Source organism: Hemicordylus capensis, chromosome 1 (genome assembly GCF_027244095.1).
Source record: "Hemicordylus capensis ecotype Gifberg chromosome 1, rHemCap1.1.pri, whole genome shotgun sequence".
NCBI lineage: Eukaryota > Metazoa > Chordata > Lepidosauria > Squamata > Cordylidae > Hemicordylus > Hemicordylus capensis.
This window is the reverse complement of record NC_069657.1, coordinates 225,434,020-225,455,371: the sequence shown is the minus strand read 5'-3', so window position 1 is coordinate 225,455,371 and position 21,352 is coordinate 225,434,020. Positions and strand designations below refer to the sequence as shown.

The 21,352-nt window shown below is 44.2% G+C and overlaps 1 protein-coding gene across 4 annotated transcripts in view; it reads left to right on the top strand.

Annotated features, from left to right (window-relative positions):
* Positions 1-21,352, top strand: part of PLEKHM3 (pleckstrin homology domain containing M3) — a 129,565-nt gene that overhangs the window by 15,717 nt on the left and 92,496 nt on the right. For all 4 annotated transcript variants that reach the window (XM_053282784.1, XM_053282783.1, XM_053282786.1 and 1 more), the window contains exon 3: positions 10,537-11,463. In XM_053282784.1, coding sequence (XP_053138759.1) covers positions 10,537-11,463 — 927 coding nt within the window. The remainder of the gene's footprint in view (positions 1-10,536; positions 11,464-21,352) is intronic.

Below are 21,352 nucleotides of genomic sequence, written 5' to 3'. Positions count from 1 at the left end.
GGTACAAAAAATGTGTACCACAAGAAGCTAGATTCTGCAAGCTGTATCAGTTATGCCAACCACACTATCTGGCAGTAAGTGAGGATGCTCTGCTTGATAAAGATTATCTAGCCTTCTATTTCTGTCCAGGAAAGCAGAGTTAGTTACTTCAAATTCTAAAATGATAATAAAATATAATAAAAACTGTGGAATGCATTTCCTACTGAAATTACAGCTGCTCCATCCCTGTTGTCTTTTAGGAAACAAAGACACATCTCTTCAGCCAAGCTTTTTAGTTAGTTGGTGTTTTTATGGATTTTTCAATCTGTTTTTCAAATATTTTTAAACTGTTAAATTCTTGTTTTGTTTTGTTCTTGGTTTGTTTTGTGCTGTAAACTGCCTACAGACTTTGGTAGTGGGCAGCATAAAAATTTATTAAATAAAATTTTTAAAAAAACTTTCACTGAATAAAAACAATTTCTGAGTAAAACGAACAGTTTAAAATTAGTTTTAATTACAAGCCTAAGAAAACAGTGTGTCTTAAGGGTCTTTTAAAAAGCAAACAGAGGCGGAGAAGCTCTTATTTTGACAGGGAGTGCATTCCAAAGCACTGGGACAGCCACAGAGAAGGCCTGGCCCTGAGTCACCACCAGACGAGCCAGCAGTAACCATAACCGGACCTCCAAGTTGATCTTAATAGGCAGCTGGATTCATGACAAAAAGATGCTCTATTTTAAGTACCCTGGACCTAAGCCATTCAGGGCTTTGTAGGTAATAACCAGCACTGTGTATTCCATTCTGAAACATATTGGCAGCCAGTACAATTCTTTTAAAATTGGTGTTGTTTGGTCCCTTTGGGTTTTTCCCAGAGACCAATCTGACTGTCAATAATCTGTACCAGTTGTAGTTTCTGGACTACGTACAAAGGCAGCCCCATGTAGAATGCATTACATTAGTCAAACCTGAAGGTTACCAGCATATGTACCACTGTTTTAAGGTCATTTACCTTCAGAACTTGGCATAGTTGACATAGCCAAAGCTGATAAAAAGCACTCCTTTCCACTGCCTCAGCCTGAAAAACCATAGAGAGTTTTAGGTCCAGGAGCATTCCCAACCTATGTACTTGTTCTTTTGGGGACTGTTACCCCAAAAGATCTAAACCATATCTCGGGTCTTGATTCACCCCCCCCCCCAACAGGACCTCTGTCTTATTTGAGTTCAACTGTTATCCCTCATCCAGCCCCTTACCGCCTCCAGGCAGGCATTTATGGAAGTTATGCCATTTCCTGATAAAGCTGATATGGCGAAATAGATTTGGGTGTCACTGACATATTGATAATACCCTGCACCAAATCTCCTGATGTCAGGGGCGTAACTACTATTAGGCAAGGGGAGGCAGTTGTCTTGGGGCCCTACTGCCTTGAGGGGCCCCCCCAGAGGCACATCACATGACTCCCCACCCGCCCATGTTGCACCCCCTATGAATTATGTTGAGTCTCTTGGAGATCAGCAGGAGCAGAGAGTAAAAAAACCTAGATTGTGAAGTGTGCTTGTGTGTGTATATCAGCGAGGGGCCCATTTTAAAATCTTGTCTCTGGGCCCCCTCCAAACTTGCTACGCCCCTGCCTGATGTTCCGTCCCAGTGATTTCATGTAGATGTTAAAACGCATTTGAGACAGTATGGAGCCTCGTGGAACTCCATACAGTAACTCTTGCTTTGCAGAGCAACAGTCTCCAAGTGACCCCATCTGAATCTACCCAAGAGGTAGGAACAGAACCACTGTAAAACAGTGCTTCCCAATCTTACCTCCATCAGACGACCCAGAAGGATACCATGATGGATGGTATCGAAAGCTGCTGCGAGATCCAAAAGGATCAACAGAGTCGCACTCCCTCTGTCAATACCTAGTTGGAGATCATTTGTCAGGCCGACCAAGGCAGTCTCAACCTCATAGCCCACTTGAAAGCCAGTTTGAAATGGGTCTAGTTTCCTCCAAGGCTGTCTGGAGCTGAGAGGCCACCATCCTCTCAATCACCTTGCCCAACCATAGAAGATTAGAGATGGGCCTATAGTTGCCTAACTCTAAGGGGTGCAACGTAGTTTTTTTAAAAGTATGGTTTAGTGATACCCTCCTTAAGACAAAGAGGCATCCTACCCTTCCTCAGAGAAGCAATTATTATGTTTACCAGGCCCCCTCTGATAATCTGTAAGATAAAATAAGCCAAGTTGGGCAAGGGTCAAGTGAGCAGGTGGTAGGATGCACAGTCCAAAGCAGCTTGTCCATATCCCCAGGAGTCACAAACTGAAAGTCTGGCCACATAAGACGAGTTGCTGGATATCTCCATAACTGACTCTACACTAATTGTAGAATCCAGTTCAGCCTGAAAACCGGAGATCTTGTCCGCAAAAAAAAAAAAAACCCCAAAACCACCACGCACCATCACAGTGGGTAACCAATGGTTCCAAATTTGGATTCAAGGGGAAGGGGGCTTATATTAGCCCTCTCACACCCCTAGGCAACTCCGCGGGACATGAACTTGCAGATGCCATGCAGGCAGGAAAGAATTGCTTCTTTGCTGTGTGCATTGTCAGAGCATGGACCTTCAAATGTGCTCTATGTTGTAACCTGTTGGATTCAAGTTGAGTCTTTCTCCATTTGTGCTCTAGTCATCTAACTCACTGCTTCAGCTCTCATAATTCTTCTGAATACCACGGGGCTAATTTTGAAGCAGGTCGGAGAGGACACTTAGGAGCTGTTGTGTTTACTGCTCTAGTGAGTTCATTATTCCAAGTTTGCACCAGAGCATCAACAGAACCATCAGCAGAGCCAACTCTAAACCCTTCCAAGGCTCCTTGGAATTCTATTGGATCCAATAACCTTCTTAGGCAGACCAACCTAATGAGTCCTTCATCCCTGCAGAGTTGGGTTGTAGTTGCAAGTCTTACCATAACCGGATGGTGGTCCATCCATGACAATGGGGAAATAACAGGAGTCCCCACCCATGGAACACCACCCTGATCAGAGTAAAAGACCAAATTGAGTGTGTGACCAGCAACATGTGTGGGTCCCGAGACCACTTGGGATAGGCCCATAGTTGCCATGGTCACTATGAACTCCTGAGCCACTCCTGACAACCCGGTTCCATAGTGAACATTGAAGTCCCCCACCACCAACAGCCTGGGCGACTCCAATGCCAACCCTGCTACCAGATCCATCAGCAAAGTTAGGGATTCTGTTGAACAACAGGGTGGTCTGTACACCAGCAGTAGTCCCAATCTATCTTTGGTTCCTAGGCTTAGGTACAGACACTTGATATGGGCCAGTTCCCTGACAGGGATCCTGGTAAGGGAGACAGCGTTCTTGTAGACCACAGCCACACCATCTCCCTGCCCGTATCCTCTCACCTGCTCCACCACAGAGTATCCTTGCTGGGGGAAGCCAGAACCAGACTGGACCATTAGCTTCCCTTGACCAGGTCTCCATAATGCATAGCAAATCAGCTCCTTCACCCAAAATCAAATCATGGATAATCTCTGGTTTGTTTTGGGCCAACCTGGCATTACAGATAGCAAAGTGAGGCTCTGTGGGTCATTGGCACTGCTCCCCAAGGTCAAAGAGCTGATAGGCCAGATGGAAGGGCGAAAGAGCTATTATGTTTCTGATTTCCCTTCCCCTGTAATGGCCTGCTGACTTACCAAAGCCATGTCTTTGTTCATTCCCCACCACCACTGGAATAGCCACCCTAGAGTCACCCCCCACCCTATCTCTGGACAACCCAATACAATACTGTACCAGGCAAAACACACCACAATCAGAAGGTCCTACCCCAGCCCTCGGTCCCACCACCGAAGGCCTCCACCAAAGGCCTTTGACACTAGATCCCCAGATTTGCTGTATATTGCATTTACAGCACAACACTTTCATATTTAGCTAAATGTTTTGTGAATAGCACTACAAATGCAGCCACCACTTCCATATGATCTGCACTGTTACGACTACAAATATTTATATACTGCTTTTCAGCCAAAGTTCTCAAAACAGTTTACATAGAAAATAAATAATAAATAGATGATTCCCTGTCTTGAAAGGGCTCACAGTCTAAAAAGAAATATAAAGTGGACACCAGGAACGGCCACTGGAGGGATGTAGTGCTGGGGTTGGATAGAGCCAGTTGCTCTCCCCTTGCTAAATATGAGAATCACCACTTTAAAAGGTGCCCCTTTGCTCAGTTAGCATATGCATGCACATAAATAACAAAAAAGGCATAGATGCAGTTTTTTTGTTTCTGCATCTCCCAGTTTTTTGCAGTTTCGAAAATGAGTAAAATTCTGGCTAGGTAGGACATTAGTGATATTCCGACATAACACTAGTATTACTCTGTGTATACTCTGTGATATTACTCAGACATTACACTATGAGGCAATTCTGACGATCGGGAAAAATCGGGCTAGGAAAGCCTAGCCCGATTTTTCCCGATCGTCAGAACCAGCGGGCTCAGCTGCAAACCCAGTGGTTCTAAAGTGGGTAACCCGCTCAAGAACCCCTGCCCCAAAACCAGGTTTGCGGAGCAAGCACTCCGCAAACCTGTTTTTCTGGATTGTGAGTAGCCAAGGCACGGCCTCGTGCCGTGCCTACTCACGAGTAGACCCCCAGAGGAGAGGCGAAAAGCTGCCTCCCGACTCCGGGGGTCTCCCCAGTATGCCCTGCGCACTCGCGCAAAGCATACTGGGGCTTCCGGGGGCCGCGTGGCCCCCAAGCCCCCGCTGGCTCCATCACAGAGCTGGCAGTCGTGTAGCCCGATCATCTGCGGGGAGAGCTTAGCCCGCTCTCCCCGCAGTTTTGGAAAAAGCGGGTCTCATGGATCGTGAGACCCGCCTCAAGATGTGTCTACAGGTACACATGTGCATGTTTTTGTGAGGATGACTGAACAGGTGTTCGTTTTAAAGCCCCCTCAAATGCAAGGTACGGATAGAAAATGTACTCCTGATGTGCATTGAACATAATAGTGAATAGAGCTACTGTTTGTGTTTGCTTCATACTTCCTCTTGAGTGTTCTGTTCTGTCCCTGTTCAGAAACCCCTGCAACTACAGCAAGTTGCCAGTAGGAGAAGCTCAGGACATGTGATTTAACTGGGGAAAGAGAAGGCAGAACCTCTGGAGAGAGTAACAGAGCAAGGAGGTGCCTGCTTCTTAAATGAGGGGGGTATGTAACCCTGACACTTGTAGGGTTCAGGAACAAGCGGCCTTCACTCCTGCCATTACTCTCAGATGACGCAATAATGCAATAAAAACGGTGAGATGACTTTTTAAAAGGTGGTAGGCTGGCCATTGACTATTTCTGGGTATGGAATGAGGGGTTATGGAGGGTTATGTACATTGAAAGGAAGCTGAGCTAATTCATGGACAAATTCAGGTCTGTTTGTTATTAATAATGATGGCAAAATGGAACCTCCATGTTCAAAGGCAGTGTATGTCTGAATACTAGATAATGAGGGCCCCCAACAGTGGAGGACTCCTTCATTCACGCTATGCTTGTAAGCTTCGCAGCCCAGGGGCATCTAGCTAGCCACAGCTGGAAACAGACTGCTGGAGTAGACAGGTCTGGTTGAACAAGGCAATTCTTAAGATATTTGCAGACAAGAATTCAGACATAGCAAGATAGTTTGCCATGGTAAATGCCCTCTGCCTAATTTCTCCTCTTCCAGCATCTGGGGAGATTGCTTGGACACAAAAAGAGAAAAATGTCACCCCTATGAGCAGCCATTTTCGAAACGGAGTGAACACACACGTACACACACGGACCCTCTAATGAGATGTAATACAAACAAGAAAGGGGATGTAATCTACGGACAGTGAAATCTTCTGTTGCTCCCAGCTGGTGTTTTCTCTGCTGTTTTCTCCTTTTGAGTCTTATTTCTTAAGAAATTACAGTTCAAAAAAAGGGGGGGGAAAGGCCATCCCAGATGTGGGCTATTTACTGTGATTATCTTCTATTTACTGTGATGGGCTCTGATTTGGTCTGTCTCCATTTAATTTCCTTATTTGGCGAGAGTGAAGCGAAATGTTGTTTCCATTTTGGAGGGTGGACAGAAAGCACTCAGTGGAAAGGTATTATGTCGCTTTTGTACATCAGGCAGGTGAGGTGGCAGGAGGGAACTGGAGTGGGAGATGAGATGGCTGACCCAGGGTGGGATAGGGAGGAGGCGGCAGCCATGATTCAGCCCATCTATGCCAGCAACCACTGCTCAGGCCTGAAGAGTATGCCCTATTTGAATTTTAATCAATCCGGCTGCTTTTATTGTCCCAGTCTAAGTGGGAGCGGATGAAGCCAGTTCGCAGGAGCTTGAGAGGAGGGCTGGCAGGGAGAAAGCCTGGCTGTGAAAGATGCAGAGGAGAGACAGCTTTTCTCTCCTTCAACAAAAGACAAGCAAACCACTGTGGTAGCTAAAGGCAGAAGGGAGGAAGGGGGAGCAGTTATGGATGTGCCATAAATGTGGGAGAAGCCTGAAGTGTCATCTGTGCTTGATGGAAAGGAGAACAACTGAGTGAAGTTGCAGTTGAGTCTGCCGTAGCCATGCTGTTTCCTTTATTGGATTAACTGAAAGGGAAGATGACTGCAGAATGTGTACCCATTATCTGCACTACAAAGGGATTAGTGTGGGTTTCAAAGAAATTAATGGCTTTTGAGTTAGCACAGAAATCCTAATGAATGTCAGGGCCAGAGATGGAAGGCAAATAAAATTGGTTTCTTCCTTATATTCTCTTGTCTCATCAAACTCCCAACACCTTTAAAAAAAAATTGAATTTAATTACTTTGCTCCCCCTCTGCAATTTATTTGAATTAAACCTCCTTTTCCCAGAAAGATACGCTATTTAGTTGACCAATAGAAGGCAATTATTTGGGTTTGATTAACATATATTTAAGATAGTAATTTCATATTCAATTTTTAAAAAAGAACTGCTGTGGATAATCAACATTTATGCCAGGTAAATGTTTGTTGCTGTAAGTGGTGCAGTAAATATTAATTTGACCTTTGCCTGTTCTGCCCTGAGCATTATTTACCTCAGCTGTGGATAAGCCTTTCACTAATTTTCAATGTGACAAAAATTATTGCTTTGTAATTCCATATAAACACACAAGCCTGTACAGATCCAGTTGGACCCAGTCTCAGAATGAAAGCTGAGGACTGTGTTTAAATATCTAGTGAGTCAAAGCTCTATAGTTGGGGAGGGGAGTAAATAAACATTGCACAAAGGCAGGAAATGCAACATTTCCCATTGTTTATTTCCAGACCCATCAAATTAACTCTGGTCAAGAGTTACACATCAAGTGTGCAAGGGGTAGACAGTTATCCAAAATTAAAATGGAACTCCTGCCTAGCAACTAAACAGAGAAATGCCAACAAAAGTTGCTTCACTTATACGTCTTGACCACACTTGGCATCTGAGAAAGTTCAGGTGGCATAACATACTGTAGGATTAATTGAATTTCCTGTCTTTGTTGCAAATATTTTCAGTCAATAACACTTGTCTGACTGTGTAAACAACAACAACAATAATAGAGAAAAGAGCCTGTTTGTATTAGTCCAGTTAAGTGCTTTTTTAACTCCATGTGCCTTTAACTGACAAAGCTATGGCCTAGACCTTACACTTGCAACATACATTCCCTTTGAAGTGTTGCAGCATAGCACTGAATTCAGAACAGAGTACCTCCCAGGTTAACTTGCCTTGGGAGAATTGGTCAACTATCTATTTCATCTATAGAGCAAGACATACTAATTTATGCAATAAGGTGATCAGTGCAGCCATGTGCATCTGAGCTAAACAGGTTACGTTGCCTTCAATTGTCCATTAGCACTGTTCTGAGCACTTATGCTGCAGTCCTAAGCATGTGTATCCCCACTTCATACTTGGAAGTTGGGTTAACAGATCTTAATGAGGCTTACTTTCAAGAACACTGTTTTAGGATTGAGGTTTTAGCTTTAGTATTTAGGCCCCAAACTGTTACTATTAAAGTCACCAAGGGCGAAGCAAATTAACTTTGGTTTGTATCAAAAATAGCTTGAGCAGAAGTCCATCCCCAGCACAACATCTCTCCAGTGCCTGTTGCTGGTGTCTATTTTATGTTTCTTTTTAGATTGTGATCCCTTTGGGGACAGCGAGCCATTGTTTGTTTGTTTGTTTATATCTGTGTAAACTGCTTTGGGAACTCTTGTTGAAGAGCGGTCATATTCATGGCGTAAGGGGGCTTTCTGGCCTTGTCCTCCCCACCATAGGCCCCATATCTTTTGAAAATGCACTCTTGAGGCCTGGGAGACCTTCAGTACAGATAGAATATAGGGGGCTGCAGTGGGAGAGGAGGAGTCAGTGGAAATGGGGAGTGCCTTGCGTGCACTTAAGAGCGTCTTCACTCACACAAGGTGCCTTTGAACACAACCGATTAGTGTCTGCCTTTCTGCAAGTAATTCAGCTGAAAAAGGCATGCAACAGGTTGTTATTAATGGGTCACTTTTCGGCCATGTGTAAGTATCTGGTAGGCTCTGATTTAGAATCTCTAGTTTTCATATTTTTAAAGAAGCATTTTTTGTTTTCAGTAATTGTATTATAAAACCAGCAACTATAACATGATACAACATATTGCATCGTCTTACCGTGTGTATGTGGACAAGGTGTTTAGTCAAATTTGGCCAACCACTTGCATGCTTGACCCTTGCACTTCATGGCTTATTAAATCTAGCAGGGAGGGAATTTTTAGCTGGGTCCAGCAGGTTTTAAATGCCTCATTGAGAGAGGGAATGGTCCCAGCTTCTGGAAGCAAGCTATTATTCGAGTAATACTAAAGAAACCCAGTCTGGACCCTGAGGATGTAAACAGCTATAGGCCTGTGTCCAGTATTCCCTTCCTGGGCAAGCTGTTTGAGTCTGTAGTGGCTGACCAAATCCAGACACCCTTGGAAGAAATGGACTATTTCAGGCTTCAGGCCCAGCTTTGGAACAGAAACTGCTTTGGTTGCCCTGTGGGATGACCTATGCAGAGAGAGACAGATAGACAGGGAGAGTCCAACCCTGTTAATTCTCTTGGATCTCTCAGCGGCTTTCAATACAATTGACCATGGTATCCTTTTGGATAGGCTATCTGAGTTGGGTGTGAGAGGCCCATTCCCAAAAGGTGGTGCTGGGGGACTACTTAACCCCTTGGCAGTTATGCTATGGGGTTCCGCAAGGTTCTTTTCCTCTATGATGTTTAACATCTTCATGAAACCGCTGGGAGAGGTCATCCGGAGATTTGGCCTGAAGTATCATCAATATGTAGATGGCACTCAGCTGTATCTCTCTTTTTCATCAGACAGAGGTGAGGCAGTGACTGTGCTTGGATACAGAAATGGACTGGTTGAGGGTGAATAAGCTGAGACTCAATCCAGACAAGACAGAAGTACTGCTGGTCAATGGTTCTTCTGCCTGGGTGAATGATGACCAGCCTGTTCTACAGGTGAAACTCGGAAAATTAGAATATCATGCAAAAGTCCATTAATTTCAGTAATGCAAATTAAAAGGTGAAACTGATACATGAGACAGACACATTACATGCAAAGCGAGATAAGTCAAGCCTTAATTTGTTATAATTGTGATGATCATGGCATACAGCTCATGAGAACCCCAAATCCACAATCCCAGAAAATTAGAATATTACATGGAACCAAGAAGACAAGGATTGTAGAATAGAACAATATCAGACCTCTGAAAAGTATAAGCATGCATATGTATTCAGTACTTGGTTTGGGCCCCTTTTGCAGCAATTACTGCCTCAATGCGGCGTGGCATGGATGCTATCAGCCTGTGGCACTGCTGAGGTGTTATGGAAGACCAGGATGCTTCATTAGTGGCCTTCAGCTCTTCTGCATTGTTTGGTCTCATGTCTCTCATCCTTCTCTTGGCAATGCCCCATAGATTCTCTATGGGGTCAGGTCAGGCGCGTTTGCTGGCCAATCAAGCACAGTACACTGTGTACTTTTCAGAGGTCCGATATTGTTCTATTCTACAATAATACAGAAGAATGTTTCCAGTCTTCATGGCTGCAGAAATACGTTTGCAAATGTGGTAGGAAAAAGTTGAAGGATTTGAAGCAAAGAGACAAATGGAACCCCTCAGCACTTAATGTTTGCAGTTATTATTTCTAGATATACATCTAGATTTTCCATAGTGAAGGGCAACTACTTCAGAACAAGTGCAGCATATTTACGAATGGAACTTTGATGCTTTTCAGATTTTCAAAAATGGTGCCATGATTCTGTGAATCACCTGCTGTTGAAGCAGGCAAACTGGCTGCAGCCTTCTAACTTGAGATATATTTCTAATATGGCCTCTGACTCTGAGCAGGCCACTCACCCCTGCTTTAAAATAATTCTTCTCAGGCTGCTTGCCTGCTCTCTCTTCTTTGTTTTCATATCCATACTCTGGCATATTGTGAAATTGGTATGATCCCCACCCGCCACCAGACTTATATAGAGAGATGTTTGACAGTATTTATAGCTATGTTTGTTTAAATCCTCTTCCAGAACATGAACCAACATTCTCCAGTATCTTGAAGAAGGGATACCTTGAAGTTAAGAACAACCATGGCAGCTACTGGCAGACTTGTTACGCAGAGCTCTCCCCATACAAACTGTACCTGTATTGGCTCGACAGCAGTGGCAACCAGAACCTTCCTACCATCTATCTCCTTTTACATTTCCAAAGCATCAATGTGGAAACCAAGGTGGTTGATGCAGTGCTGTTTGATAACTCACATCTACAGCTCAAGGCAGAGTCGCCATGGGAGGCCTTGGACTGGGGGCAGAAACTTTGGGAAGCCGTGCATCCTTCAATACCATCTGTCTTGAGGCCACAGGGAGACCTAGGGAATTCTCAGAAGTTAGACAATGACGACTGTGCCATCATTCCAAAGCATGGGTTGCAGAATGGACCTGCTGAATCTTTCCAGTCGGCATCTTTGACCCAAAAAATCAAGGACTACCCAAACATTCTCAAATCAGGGACTCTTTACAGACTGACACTTCAGAATAACTGGAAAGCATTTCATTTTGTACTCAGCCAGTCTTTCTTCATGGTGTTTCAGACCAATGGGCTTGATGAAGACCCTCTCTTGAGCTACCATATTGATTCGTGCCTCTCTGTCCAGACTGATGTTCTGGATGATTGTGACTCTTGTTTTCAGGTTATCTTTCCTCAAGATGTGCTTCGTCTGCGTGCAGAAACCCGCCAAAGAGCTCAGGAATGGATGGAGGCCTTCAAGTCTGCTACTAATGCAGCTAGAAGTTTGGGTCAAAACCTGCATGTGACACTGAGAAACAAAGTCCAAGGCCTGTCTTGTGGAAAAGAGCATAAGAAGATCAAGCGCCAGTCTGTAACCACCAGTTTCCTGAGCATCTTAACCACCTTGTCTCTGGAAAGAGGGCTGACAGCCCAGAGTTTCAAGTGTGCAGGTAAGCAAACAAATGAAAGATAACAAATGGACATAAGGGCTCTCTGCTGATTTTTTGGATCGTTGCCTGTGGCAGTTCCTAAGATTTGGCTGTACCTTTCTGCATGTCTTTTTTTCTTTTTCTTTTCTTTTCTTTTTTGCTGTGGTGACCTGATTGATGAATGCATATACCAAGTTCCTTTTCATGAGAATGGGGAGTAGCTTTTTTTCTCCTTCAGCCACCTTGTGGCAAGGTTATATATTTGCACCTCAGTCTTGCAAATGGTCCATTGTGTGTTCTGAATTTGAGCTTTTTTGGTTTGAACTTGTAGCCCATCTTAAGCTCATTATGTAGGTGGCGGCCCAAAGTCTCTTCAGAATGAGGAATAAATGGTTGTGTGAAGTCTCAGTTAGCCAGAGGAGGAAGTTCTCTTGTTGATCTTTGTAGGGTGAGGGAATCCATAGGTTGCCAGGAGCACAAGGGCAAGGATTGTGTAAGACAAATGTAAGACCCTGTTGCCCACAACTGGCCAGGTGGACTCCCAGAATGCTATTGATGGTGTTGGCAGACATTAGGGGGTGCTGAGGAGCCAATGTAGGCAAAATGAGTTTAGACTGGTGTGGGGAAACATATGGCTGGGAATGATGGGAGTTGTAGTTCAACGGCAGCTGGAGGGTCAAGTTTACCCAACCCTGGTTTAGAGCCTGTTAATTTGTAACTATAATTGCATGGCTTGTAAGTTGGACTGGCAGGTCTCATCTGATCATCTCTAGATCTCATGGACTTCACTTTAGTTGAAATTGGTAAAACTCACTTCAAAAGCTACTTTAACAACAGGTAATCTGAAACGTAAAACACTAATAGGGATGTGCGAATTGGCTCAACGTAGAGCTGGTTCAACACTGAGCTGATCCAGCTCAAAGGCTCACCCTCAAGGTGGACTGGCCCCAGTCCGGCTTGAGGTCGAGCTGAACCACCCCCCCCCCCGCACAGCTTGGGGCTGGTTTAGGAACATAGGAAATTGCCATATACTGAGTCAGACCATTGGTCTATCTAGCTCAGTATTGTCTTCACAGACTGCCAGCGGCTTCTCCAAGGTTGCAGGCAAGAATCTCTCTCAGCCCTATCTTGGAGAAGCCAGGGAGGGAACTTGGAACCTTCTGCTCTTCCCAGAGCAGCTCCATCCTCTGAGGGGAATACCTTTCAGTGCTCACACATCAAGTCCCCCATTCAGATGCAACCAGGGCAGACCCTGCTTAGCTATGGGGACAAGTCATGCTTGCTACCACAAGACCAGCTCTCCTCTCTTCATTCGAATTTGAGGATTCGAATGTTTAAAATATGTATATATAATTTTAAAAGGACTCACCAACTCCAGGAGGCACTGCCACGGCTGCAGTGGGGTCTCCGGAAGTCCCCCCTCCCCCCACCTTTGAAACAGCCCTGTTCGGGTGGTTTGCGACCAGTTCTGGGCCTCTGTGTACTGGTGACAGCCATTTTGGAGACTGCTGCACATGTGCAATGGCCATCTGTGTGACTGGCGGGGGAACAGCTGGAGCCCCCCCCAATGGCTGTGGCTGCGCCCCCTGGAGTGTGTGTGTGTTTGTGTATGTATTATTCACATTTGAACCCCCGTACCCGCTTGAATTTGAGCTGAGCCAGAGGTGTTCAGGGGTGCACAAACCAAACATGCCTGGTTCCGTTAGAGCCCAATTCAGACTCAAACTGGGCAAACCAGTTTTGTGCACACCCCTCGACACTAGTGCTTCTAGTAGTGCAGTTGCTGGACTTTCCTGTTGTTCTAGTGCACTGCTGTTAGAGTGCTAGAACACCGGGAGGTGAGGAAATTTTATATATATTCAGAGAGAGAGAGTCTATCTATTTATTGGTCTATCTCAGTATTAGATGCCCAGGTGCGGAATTGAGTGGGGTGGCAGGCAGAGCCAACACTCCTCAAAGTCACTCCCAAACAGGTAGCCACATCTCCTTCCAATTCTTCATATCACAGGTCTCTCCGCACGGATCTGCAAAAATGCCAGAATATCCCACGCTACTGTTTTCAACACTCTTCCAAAGTGCACCTTTTCAAAGACGCTTATATTACTCATTAAGTGCCAGACATCATGAAAAAGCTGGACAATGCTGCTGGCTGTATGAAGAACACATTGCTGTTACCATACTGAAGGTGCTATAAATCCCCCCAACCTTAATTGTAGTGAAGCAGGAGTAAATCACTGTCTGGCAAACACCATAATCTTATCTGTCTGCTGTTGCCCAGAAATGTACCAATTTAGTAATTCCAGCAGGGGGCAGTGTCAGTAAATTGTCTCACATATTAAAGGTAACCAACCTTATTTTTCCTTAAAAAAAAAAAAAAAAAAAAAACCTAAAAAACCCTCCCCAGTGATTCATTTCCCTTTTACATCTTTCAGTTAGTTAGGTGGATGTTAATGAGGCAAATGTTTGACCTTCATGAGTTTAGGATGAAGTTATGGAAAAAAGCATTCAAATCCCATTACTTTTAATTACATCACGTATTTTTAAAATTTTGCATCCTGTCTTTCTGATCATCAAGCCAAGGCAGCTAACTGCAATAAAAATGTAACAATCTAACAATCCTTTTTTTTTTAAGTTATCATAATTGAAAAGTAGTTTTAGGTGCTCCAGATTCTAACCTATATGGGGCAACCTTTTGTGAGAGGGAAGTGTGGTTTTCCTCTTTGTGGAATATTATATTTATTTAATTATCCATGCAGCTTCTATAGAAGTGAAAGGCCGCATTCTTGTATTTTAAGGAATAATTATTGGTTTTTTGAAAAGGCTTCTCCATTTAAATTCCTGAATGAAATGCCACAATCAACCACAACTGGTATGCTGAAGGGTAGCTATGTTAGTCTGTTTTAGCCAAAAGCAAGCAAAAGTCCAGTGGCAGCTTTCTACTTTGTCAGAAACACAAAGGGGGCTCTAGACTCTGTGGAAAGTTCATGCAGTAAATTTGTAAGTCTCTAAAATTCCACTCGGCTCTCTGTTCTGTTTGAAAAACAAGGTAGCAATCAATAGTATTTTGAGTGTTGTGGGGTTTTTAGTTAATGTTAAATTTATTTCACAATCCGCTGCTTGCTTGTCTGCTCACTGTTTTCTCCTTTACTATATTGCCTCCAAAGCAGTGACATTGCTGGTAACTTCTCTAGTAATTTTACTCTGGTTTTATCCTCCGTTCTGCAGTTGTTCCTCTTGATAGCCTTTCTCTCCATTTGTTCTGGAAGATGTATGGAGAGGGCATGTGATGAGGGCATTTGTGCTTCTGTCTGGTAGAGTAGAAGAAAAAGAGGCTGATTCACACAGACTTTTTTCTGCTACATGTGAGCCGCTTGATCTTGTACCAAGTTCACCCTCATATGTAGATATCTCAGTGGGAACCTCAGAATCCATAGTGATAGCCAATGATGACCAGACAACATTGCTGCTGTGATAGTGAAAATTCACATGAAGCATCTGTGAGTTGCCCATTAAGACTGCTTGTTGGTTTCCTTTTCTCTCTCCAGCATCTCTTCAAAAATCTTCCCAATAAGGCAACATTGTATTTATTTTATTATTTTTATTTATTAAAAGATGCAAGTTTGGGGCGGTGTACAAATTTGATAGATAGATATGCCACCCAATCCATAGACTCAGGGCAGTGTACAAAGCAAGAACAGCATCTGAGATTTTATTTTGTTTTTTTACAAAACAAAAAACTGGAAGGGCAAACACCTAGCAGAAAATAAATGTCTTCAATATAGATTTAAAGGCTGAAAGGGAGGAGGTAGACCGAATCTGGGGGGGGAGAGAGTTCCAGCGTAGGGGGCAGCAACAGAGAAAGCCCTTCCACAGGCCGTGGTACCATGAAGCTCTCTAAGACCAGGGACCGAAAGAAGGGCAACCTGAGAAGATCTCACAGGGTGGATCAAGACTGGCCGGGAGAGGAGGTCCTGAAGGTAAACAGGTGCTAAGCCCTGGAAGGTTTTAAAGGTGAGAACCAGCACTTTGAATTGGACCTGGAAGCAAATAGGTAACCAGTGTAGTGACCGCAAAAGAGGTATCACACTATCATATCTTCTAGTACCCATAAGCAGATGGGCCGCCACATTCTGGACCAACTGAAGCTTCTGGGTTGTCTTCAAAGGCAACCGCAGGTAGAGTGCATTACAGTAATCCAGACGAGAGATGATGAGGGCATGAGTTACCATTGCCAGGGCCTGCCGGCTGAGATAGGGCCGCAACTGGTGGACCAGCCGAAGCTGGATAAAGGCACCTCTGGCCATGGCCTCCACCTGCTGCTTGAGCAGCAGCCACAAATCCAAGAGGACCCCCAAGTCACGGACCACCTCCATCAGGGGCAACGCAACCCCCTCCAGAGAAAGACTCAAACTTGGCAATTGGCCAGTTCAAGAAGTTAGCAAGAGCAACTCAGTCTTGGTGGGATTAAGTCTTGAGCTTGGAGGAGATGAGGAGATAGAGATGGGGAGGAGATTTTGGAAGAGATGGGAACACATTTGTTAGGTTGAGATTCTTTTTTGTCATCCATGTCTGAGAAGAGGGATGAATAGAAATATACTTTGCCCTGAAGCCCTCCTCATCTGTGGCATGGACACAGTTCAAGCACAAGTTTTCCAGTACCACATAGTGATGCCCACTTGCATATATGAGGTCTAGTGACTAGCCAAAGGTCATCCAATAAGCTTTACTGGTGAGCTGGATTTTGAATCTGGGCCTTCAGCATCCAGACCCAAATTTCTATCCCCAGTACCATTCCAGCAGTCAAGGCTGGCCCAAGGATTGCTGGCCCCCCAGGTGAAACCTGGCTTTGACGCCCCTGCCCCCTTTGCCCATGTGAGCAGCCGCATCCTGTCATCTGAGCAGGTAGATGGGTAAGTGAGCAGGCAGTCCCCTCTCACCTGTCCACTTGCTGTCTTTGCCACTCTGCTGCCTTTGTCTTCTGCACCGGCCTCTGCTGGATACTTTGGGGCAGCCAGCTTTCCGTGGCACATGATAATGTGTCACCATGCAGTGCAGCTGTATGATTATAATTCACGATGGCAGACTGGTTTCCCAGAAGCAGTCGGTTGGAGCAGTGGGGAGAGATAGCGAGAAGGACAAGCCGGTAGCCAGCTGGTCGACAGGGATGGGGAACACTCGCCCAGTTGCCTGCTCACTCACTCGGATGATGGGAGGTGCATGCATGGGCTGGCAGGAGGGCCCACGTGGGTGATGGGGCAGGGGTATAACAGTGCACCCCACAGGTTGCTGCCCCAGGCGGGCCGTCTAGGTTTGTCTAGTGGGTGGGCTGGTCCTGCTTTTTGCTTGCCGGGTAGGATGTGACCCAGCCCCTCAGTACCCTTCCTCTCTAGGTGACCTAGGCAACTGCTTAGTTCGCCTAGTTGATGGGCTAGCCCTGCCAGCAGTAAATTGACAGAAACCTATTCATACACTTGTCTGTATTAAGCCATTTCTATGGGAACTCTGTCCCAGTCAGTATCCTAACATACTATCATAAACTGCTGGAGAATATATCTTGTAGGCTTATGATGCTGCTACTGTCTTCAAGTACACCAGCACAACAAGAAGAAGAAGCAAACAAATATTTATATCTTGCTTTTTAAGAAAAGTGTCCAAAGCGGTTTACATAGAGAAATAATAAATAAATAAGATGGATCCCTATCCGCAAAGGGCTTACAGTCTAAAAAGAAACATAAGATACCTGCATTACTTCCTGGCTTACACGGACGTTTTTTCTTATGAGGTCATACACATGCAGATAGCTTAAATTGCTTGCTTACATGTAGTAGAGAACTTCCTACCTCCCCTACATCAAGGGCATGGACAGGAGACCATCTAAACCTCATATAAACAGTTCTGAAGTTCTTGAAAGATAAAGCAGAATGCAAGTTATTTAAAACGTAGCCTTATTACTGCTAATAAAGTGATAGAATTTCATCCTAATTATTTCAAAGCTGGAAAGCAGAAAGATCATGCTTGGAAACTGGGCAACACTGGGTTTGTTTGTCAAAAGTGGTTGCTGAAGGTCCCCATTTGTCTTCTCCCGCTTTGAAAGATGTCTGCTGTCTTAACTTCATGGAGTGGCTGTTTAACCTTGTAGGACTGCTGCTGGTAATTGCATCTTGTAGACATTAGGTGCTCCCTCCTGTTCTCCCCACCACCACCACCACCCGTCCCATTCCCCCACAGCTGCAAAAGAGGGGTAAGCTTTGTGGAGGTGGAAAAAAAGTTTTTCTGCAAATTCTTCAGCCATTTAGTGCAAATTCCTGTAATTACCATCATTGTGTCCCGTCTGAATGGCACATAATACAGCAGAAGCCTTTCCTAATTGAGACCTTACAGGAGGTACAAATCCCTCCTTTGTTCAGCCTGACAAATTAGTGCCAGAAAGTGGCAGGGTCCGAGTGGGAATCAAAGATGAGCTGCACAAAGATGAGACTTAAGGCTACAGTAATAACCCTCTCTTGTTCTTCAGGGGAGGAAGAAAGTAATGGCCAATGGAAAAATGAAGGAGTTTTTGTTTTGTTTTTTTTTTTTTTATAAATTCCCTTGACATGACAGCACCTTAGGGCTGCTTTATTTATTTAGTAAAAGTGATTAAATAGTAATACAACAGAGTGACCCATTATCTCTCCAGCTGCCCCCCACCCTACAGACTCCCACTGCCTTGGCTAATTGATTGACAATGAATCTCTGCTAGAGAAGTTTGCTGGAAGGACTTGATGGGGACCAGGTTCCCCCCTTCGCTCTTTTCTCATTTCTTTCTTTGTTTTCGTTGTGTCAGAATTGCCGTGGTGGGGGAGGCAGGGTTTGAGTTTTGGAGTTTTGTTTGAATTGCACACTGCATTCTTTTTTCTTTTCCTCTTTTTAAAAAGTTTTTTCAGGAAGGGGAAAGAAAAAAAAAGCTGCCAGACAAACAGCTGACACTCACAAGAGGGTAAAGAAGAATGTAGCTTTAGACAAGTTTATCTTGGGCGCCAGCTAGCATTTCCCAACCACCGATAGAAGCCAGGGCAGCCATGTCAGACCCAGTGATGTGGCAGAGGAAAGAGTGGATGGGAAAAAACAGATTGTTGGTGCATTGGGGTCAGAAGGGTAGTTTAAAAACATAAATGTGCATGTGCACATGCGCACACACACACACACACACACAGGGCTTTCCTTTTGGGAACTGATGTCTTCAGTGGGCCTGGGAATAGATGAAGCTTTGCTCAATCTGGTAGTATGTTTGTGCTTGCTTTCCCCCTTTGAAATCAATCATTGCATCTAAATGTATGGCTGTGGCACTTCTTAATACTCTGGATCCCCTTTGCATAAGTGGCCAGATCCAAAAGGTCCAGGAATGCCCATGGATATATCCCATACAACTGAAGGATTTCAAATTTGGGCCACTTTCAGTGTTATGAAGGGTACCATGAGCATGCTATGTAAAACTATTTTCTGCTGTGTCTTCCATGAATTTGTTCAAACTTAAACCCTTCCTATGAATTTAGCAACGTTGTTAACGGCTACTGCGTGTGTGTAATTGTATAAGTAAGCTGTAAAAATATTTTTCCCCATCTTTAAAATATGCAGTCAAATAGTCCCAGAGAGACTATGGAGCCGCTTGGAAATTTAGTAGGATATTATTGATGATCAAGCCGCTGACCAATATTCTCCCAAATGATGTGGAGGAGCTGCATACCAAGCGCCTCCACAGAGTTTAGTAATCCAGAGTCCTGCTGCACAGATGGGAGAGGCAATTTTCACCAATCTCTCCTCCCCCTGGAAATGCTAATTAACATGCCAAAATGTGTTCCCGAGGGTTGTGCAGCCCTCGGGGAAATATTTTTGCATATTAAATAGTGCTTCTGGGGGGCTGGGGGAGGCGGGATTGGTGAAAATTGCCTCCACCATGAAGTTTTTCATACCCGGCTTTTAGTTTGCATCTCCTCTAGAATGGAGGATGGATGGATGGACGGAGGATGTGTTCACATATTGGCCATTTACTTCGAAGTCCCTACAAGCTCTCAGGGAGCACTTCATACACAATTTGGGTTTTTCATCATGCGTTAGAGTGTAGCCTGATTTTATATACAGGGTAAAAAAATCTACTTTTTGCGCCTTTTTTTGCAGGGGCAACTTGGAACTCATAGCAAAGCCTCGCAAAAAACCTGCGGTAAAGCCTGCTGTCTGGGAAAGCTCCATGAGTGCAGCACGACTCTGGATTCCTAAACTCTGTGAATGTACTTTAGCCGCAGCACCTCCACACCGTTAGTGGGGATGTTGCCCGCTATTAGGATATGCAGCACAGGCCTAAGAATGTTTACTCATAAGTAAATAACACTGACAAAAGCAGGATTTGCTCCCTATTAAGTAACTTCAGTGTTTGAGTTTTATCTAGGGTGGACTTCCACTCTTGCTGCTTTTAAACATGCACTCAAGATTTACTTATTTTGCAAGGCTTTTCATTAAACTCTCTCTGGTTGATGCTCTGTTTTTGTGGTTTTATAATATTTTAATTATTATGGGTTGCAGCCTTGTGAGGTTTTTATCCTAAAAGGTGGAATATCAATCTTTTAAATAAATCAATAATATATAATAATAGCAAGGTTGCTTGAGATTGCAGCCAAAGTATTGCAGTAGAAAATGTGTATATGCTTAGCACAGACTGCAGTTGCATTGTACTTTGGACTGTGTAAACATATAAAGGAAGCCCAATTTCCACCCTGGACATTGGCTTTGTTTCTTGAGAGTTCACCCTATGAACCCACCACTACACAACTTATATACTATTTTTACATGGGTATTTTTAATGTTTAAGAGTTCAGATACTAAACGCCTCATTAAGCATCCTGTAAACTTCCTATTCCCATGCACACATTGCAACAGAAAAGAATCAACAGGAAATAAAGTGATTGTAAGAAGAAAGTGGTGGGTGGGGGGACCCAACACGGGTAGGGTGAATTGGATCCAATGCCAAATAAACCAGGTTTTGCTACAGGAGAATCCAAATTTTATCGTTGAAATCATAATCTGTTATTTCAGACTGTTTGATTTGCATTCTTGCTAGAAAACCACAGGGCTCTGTGGGCACCAGTAGTCAAAATCGACTTTACGGCACACTTTACCTTTCATCCCCACAGCAGTTCTGTAAAGAAGGCTGATACTGGGTAGCTTAGGCCCAGGGTATTTAAGAGACCGCCTTGTCATGAATCCTGCCACCTATTAAGATCATCTGGGGAGGTCTGGTTACAGTTTCCGCCGGTGCGTCTGGTGGCAATTCAAAGCCAGGCCTTCTCTGTGGCTGCCACAGGCACATTTTGAATGCACTCCCTATCAAAATAAGAGCTTCTCCATCACTAATTGCTTTTTAAAAAACCCTTAAGACACCTGTTTTCCCAGACTTTTAATTATAATTAATTTTAAACTGTTTAATTGTTCTGTGAAATTGTTTTAATTGTTTTACTCTATGAATTGTTTTTAATCTGTGAAACTGTTTGGTTTTTGTTTTTATATTGTAATTTGGTTTGTGTACACTGCCTAGAGATGTATATATCAGACATTATCTAAATATTATAGATCAATAAATAAACATCATTACCGCTTGGCTGCAGATGGGGCTCTTGAGACTGAGAGAGAGGGGCTCACATAAGGCCAACTAGTGAGTGAGTGCACAGCCAAGGCGAGATTTGAACCAGGGACCAGTTTCTCCCCTAACAGGGATTCCCAGATGTTGTTGACTACAACTCCCAGAATCCCTAGCTTCAATGGCTTTTGTTTGAGGATTGTGGGAGTTGTAGTCAACAACACCTGGGAATCCCTGTTAGAGGGAACACTGCCAGAGACTCCATAACTCACTTTCTTGGCTGACACACTGCTCCAATTCTTG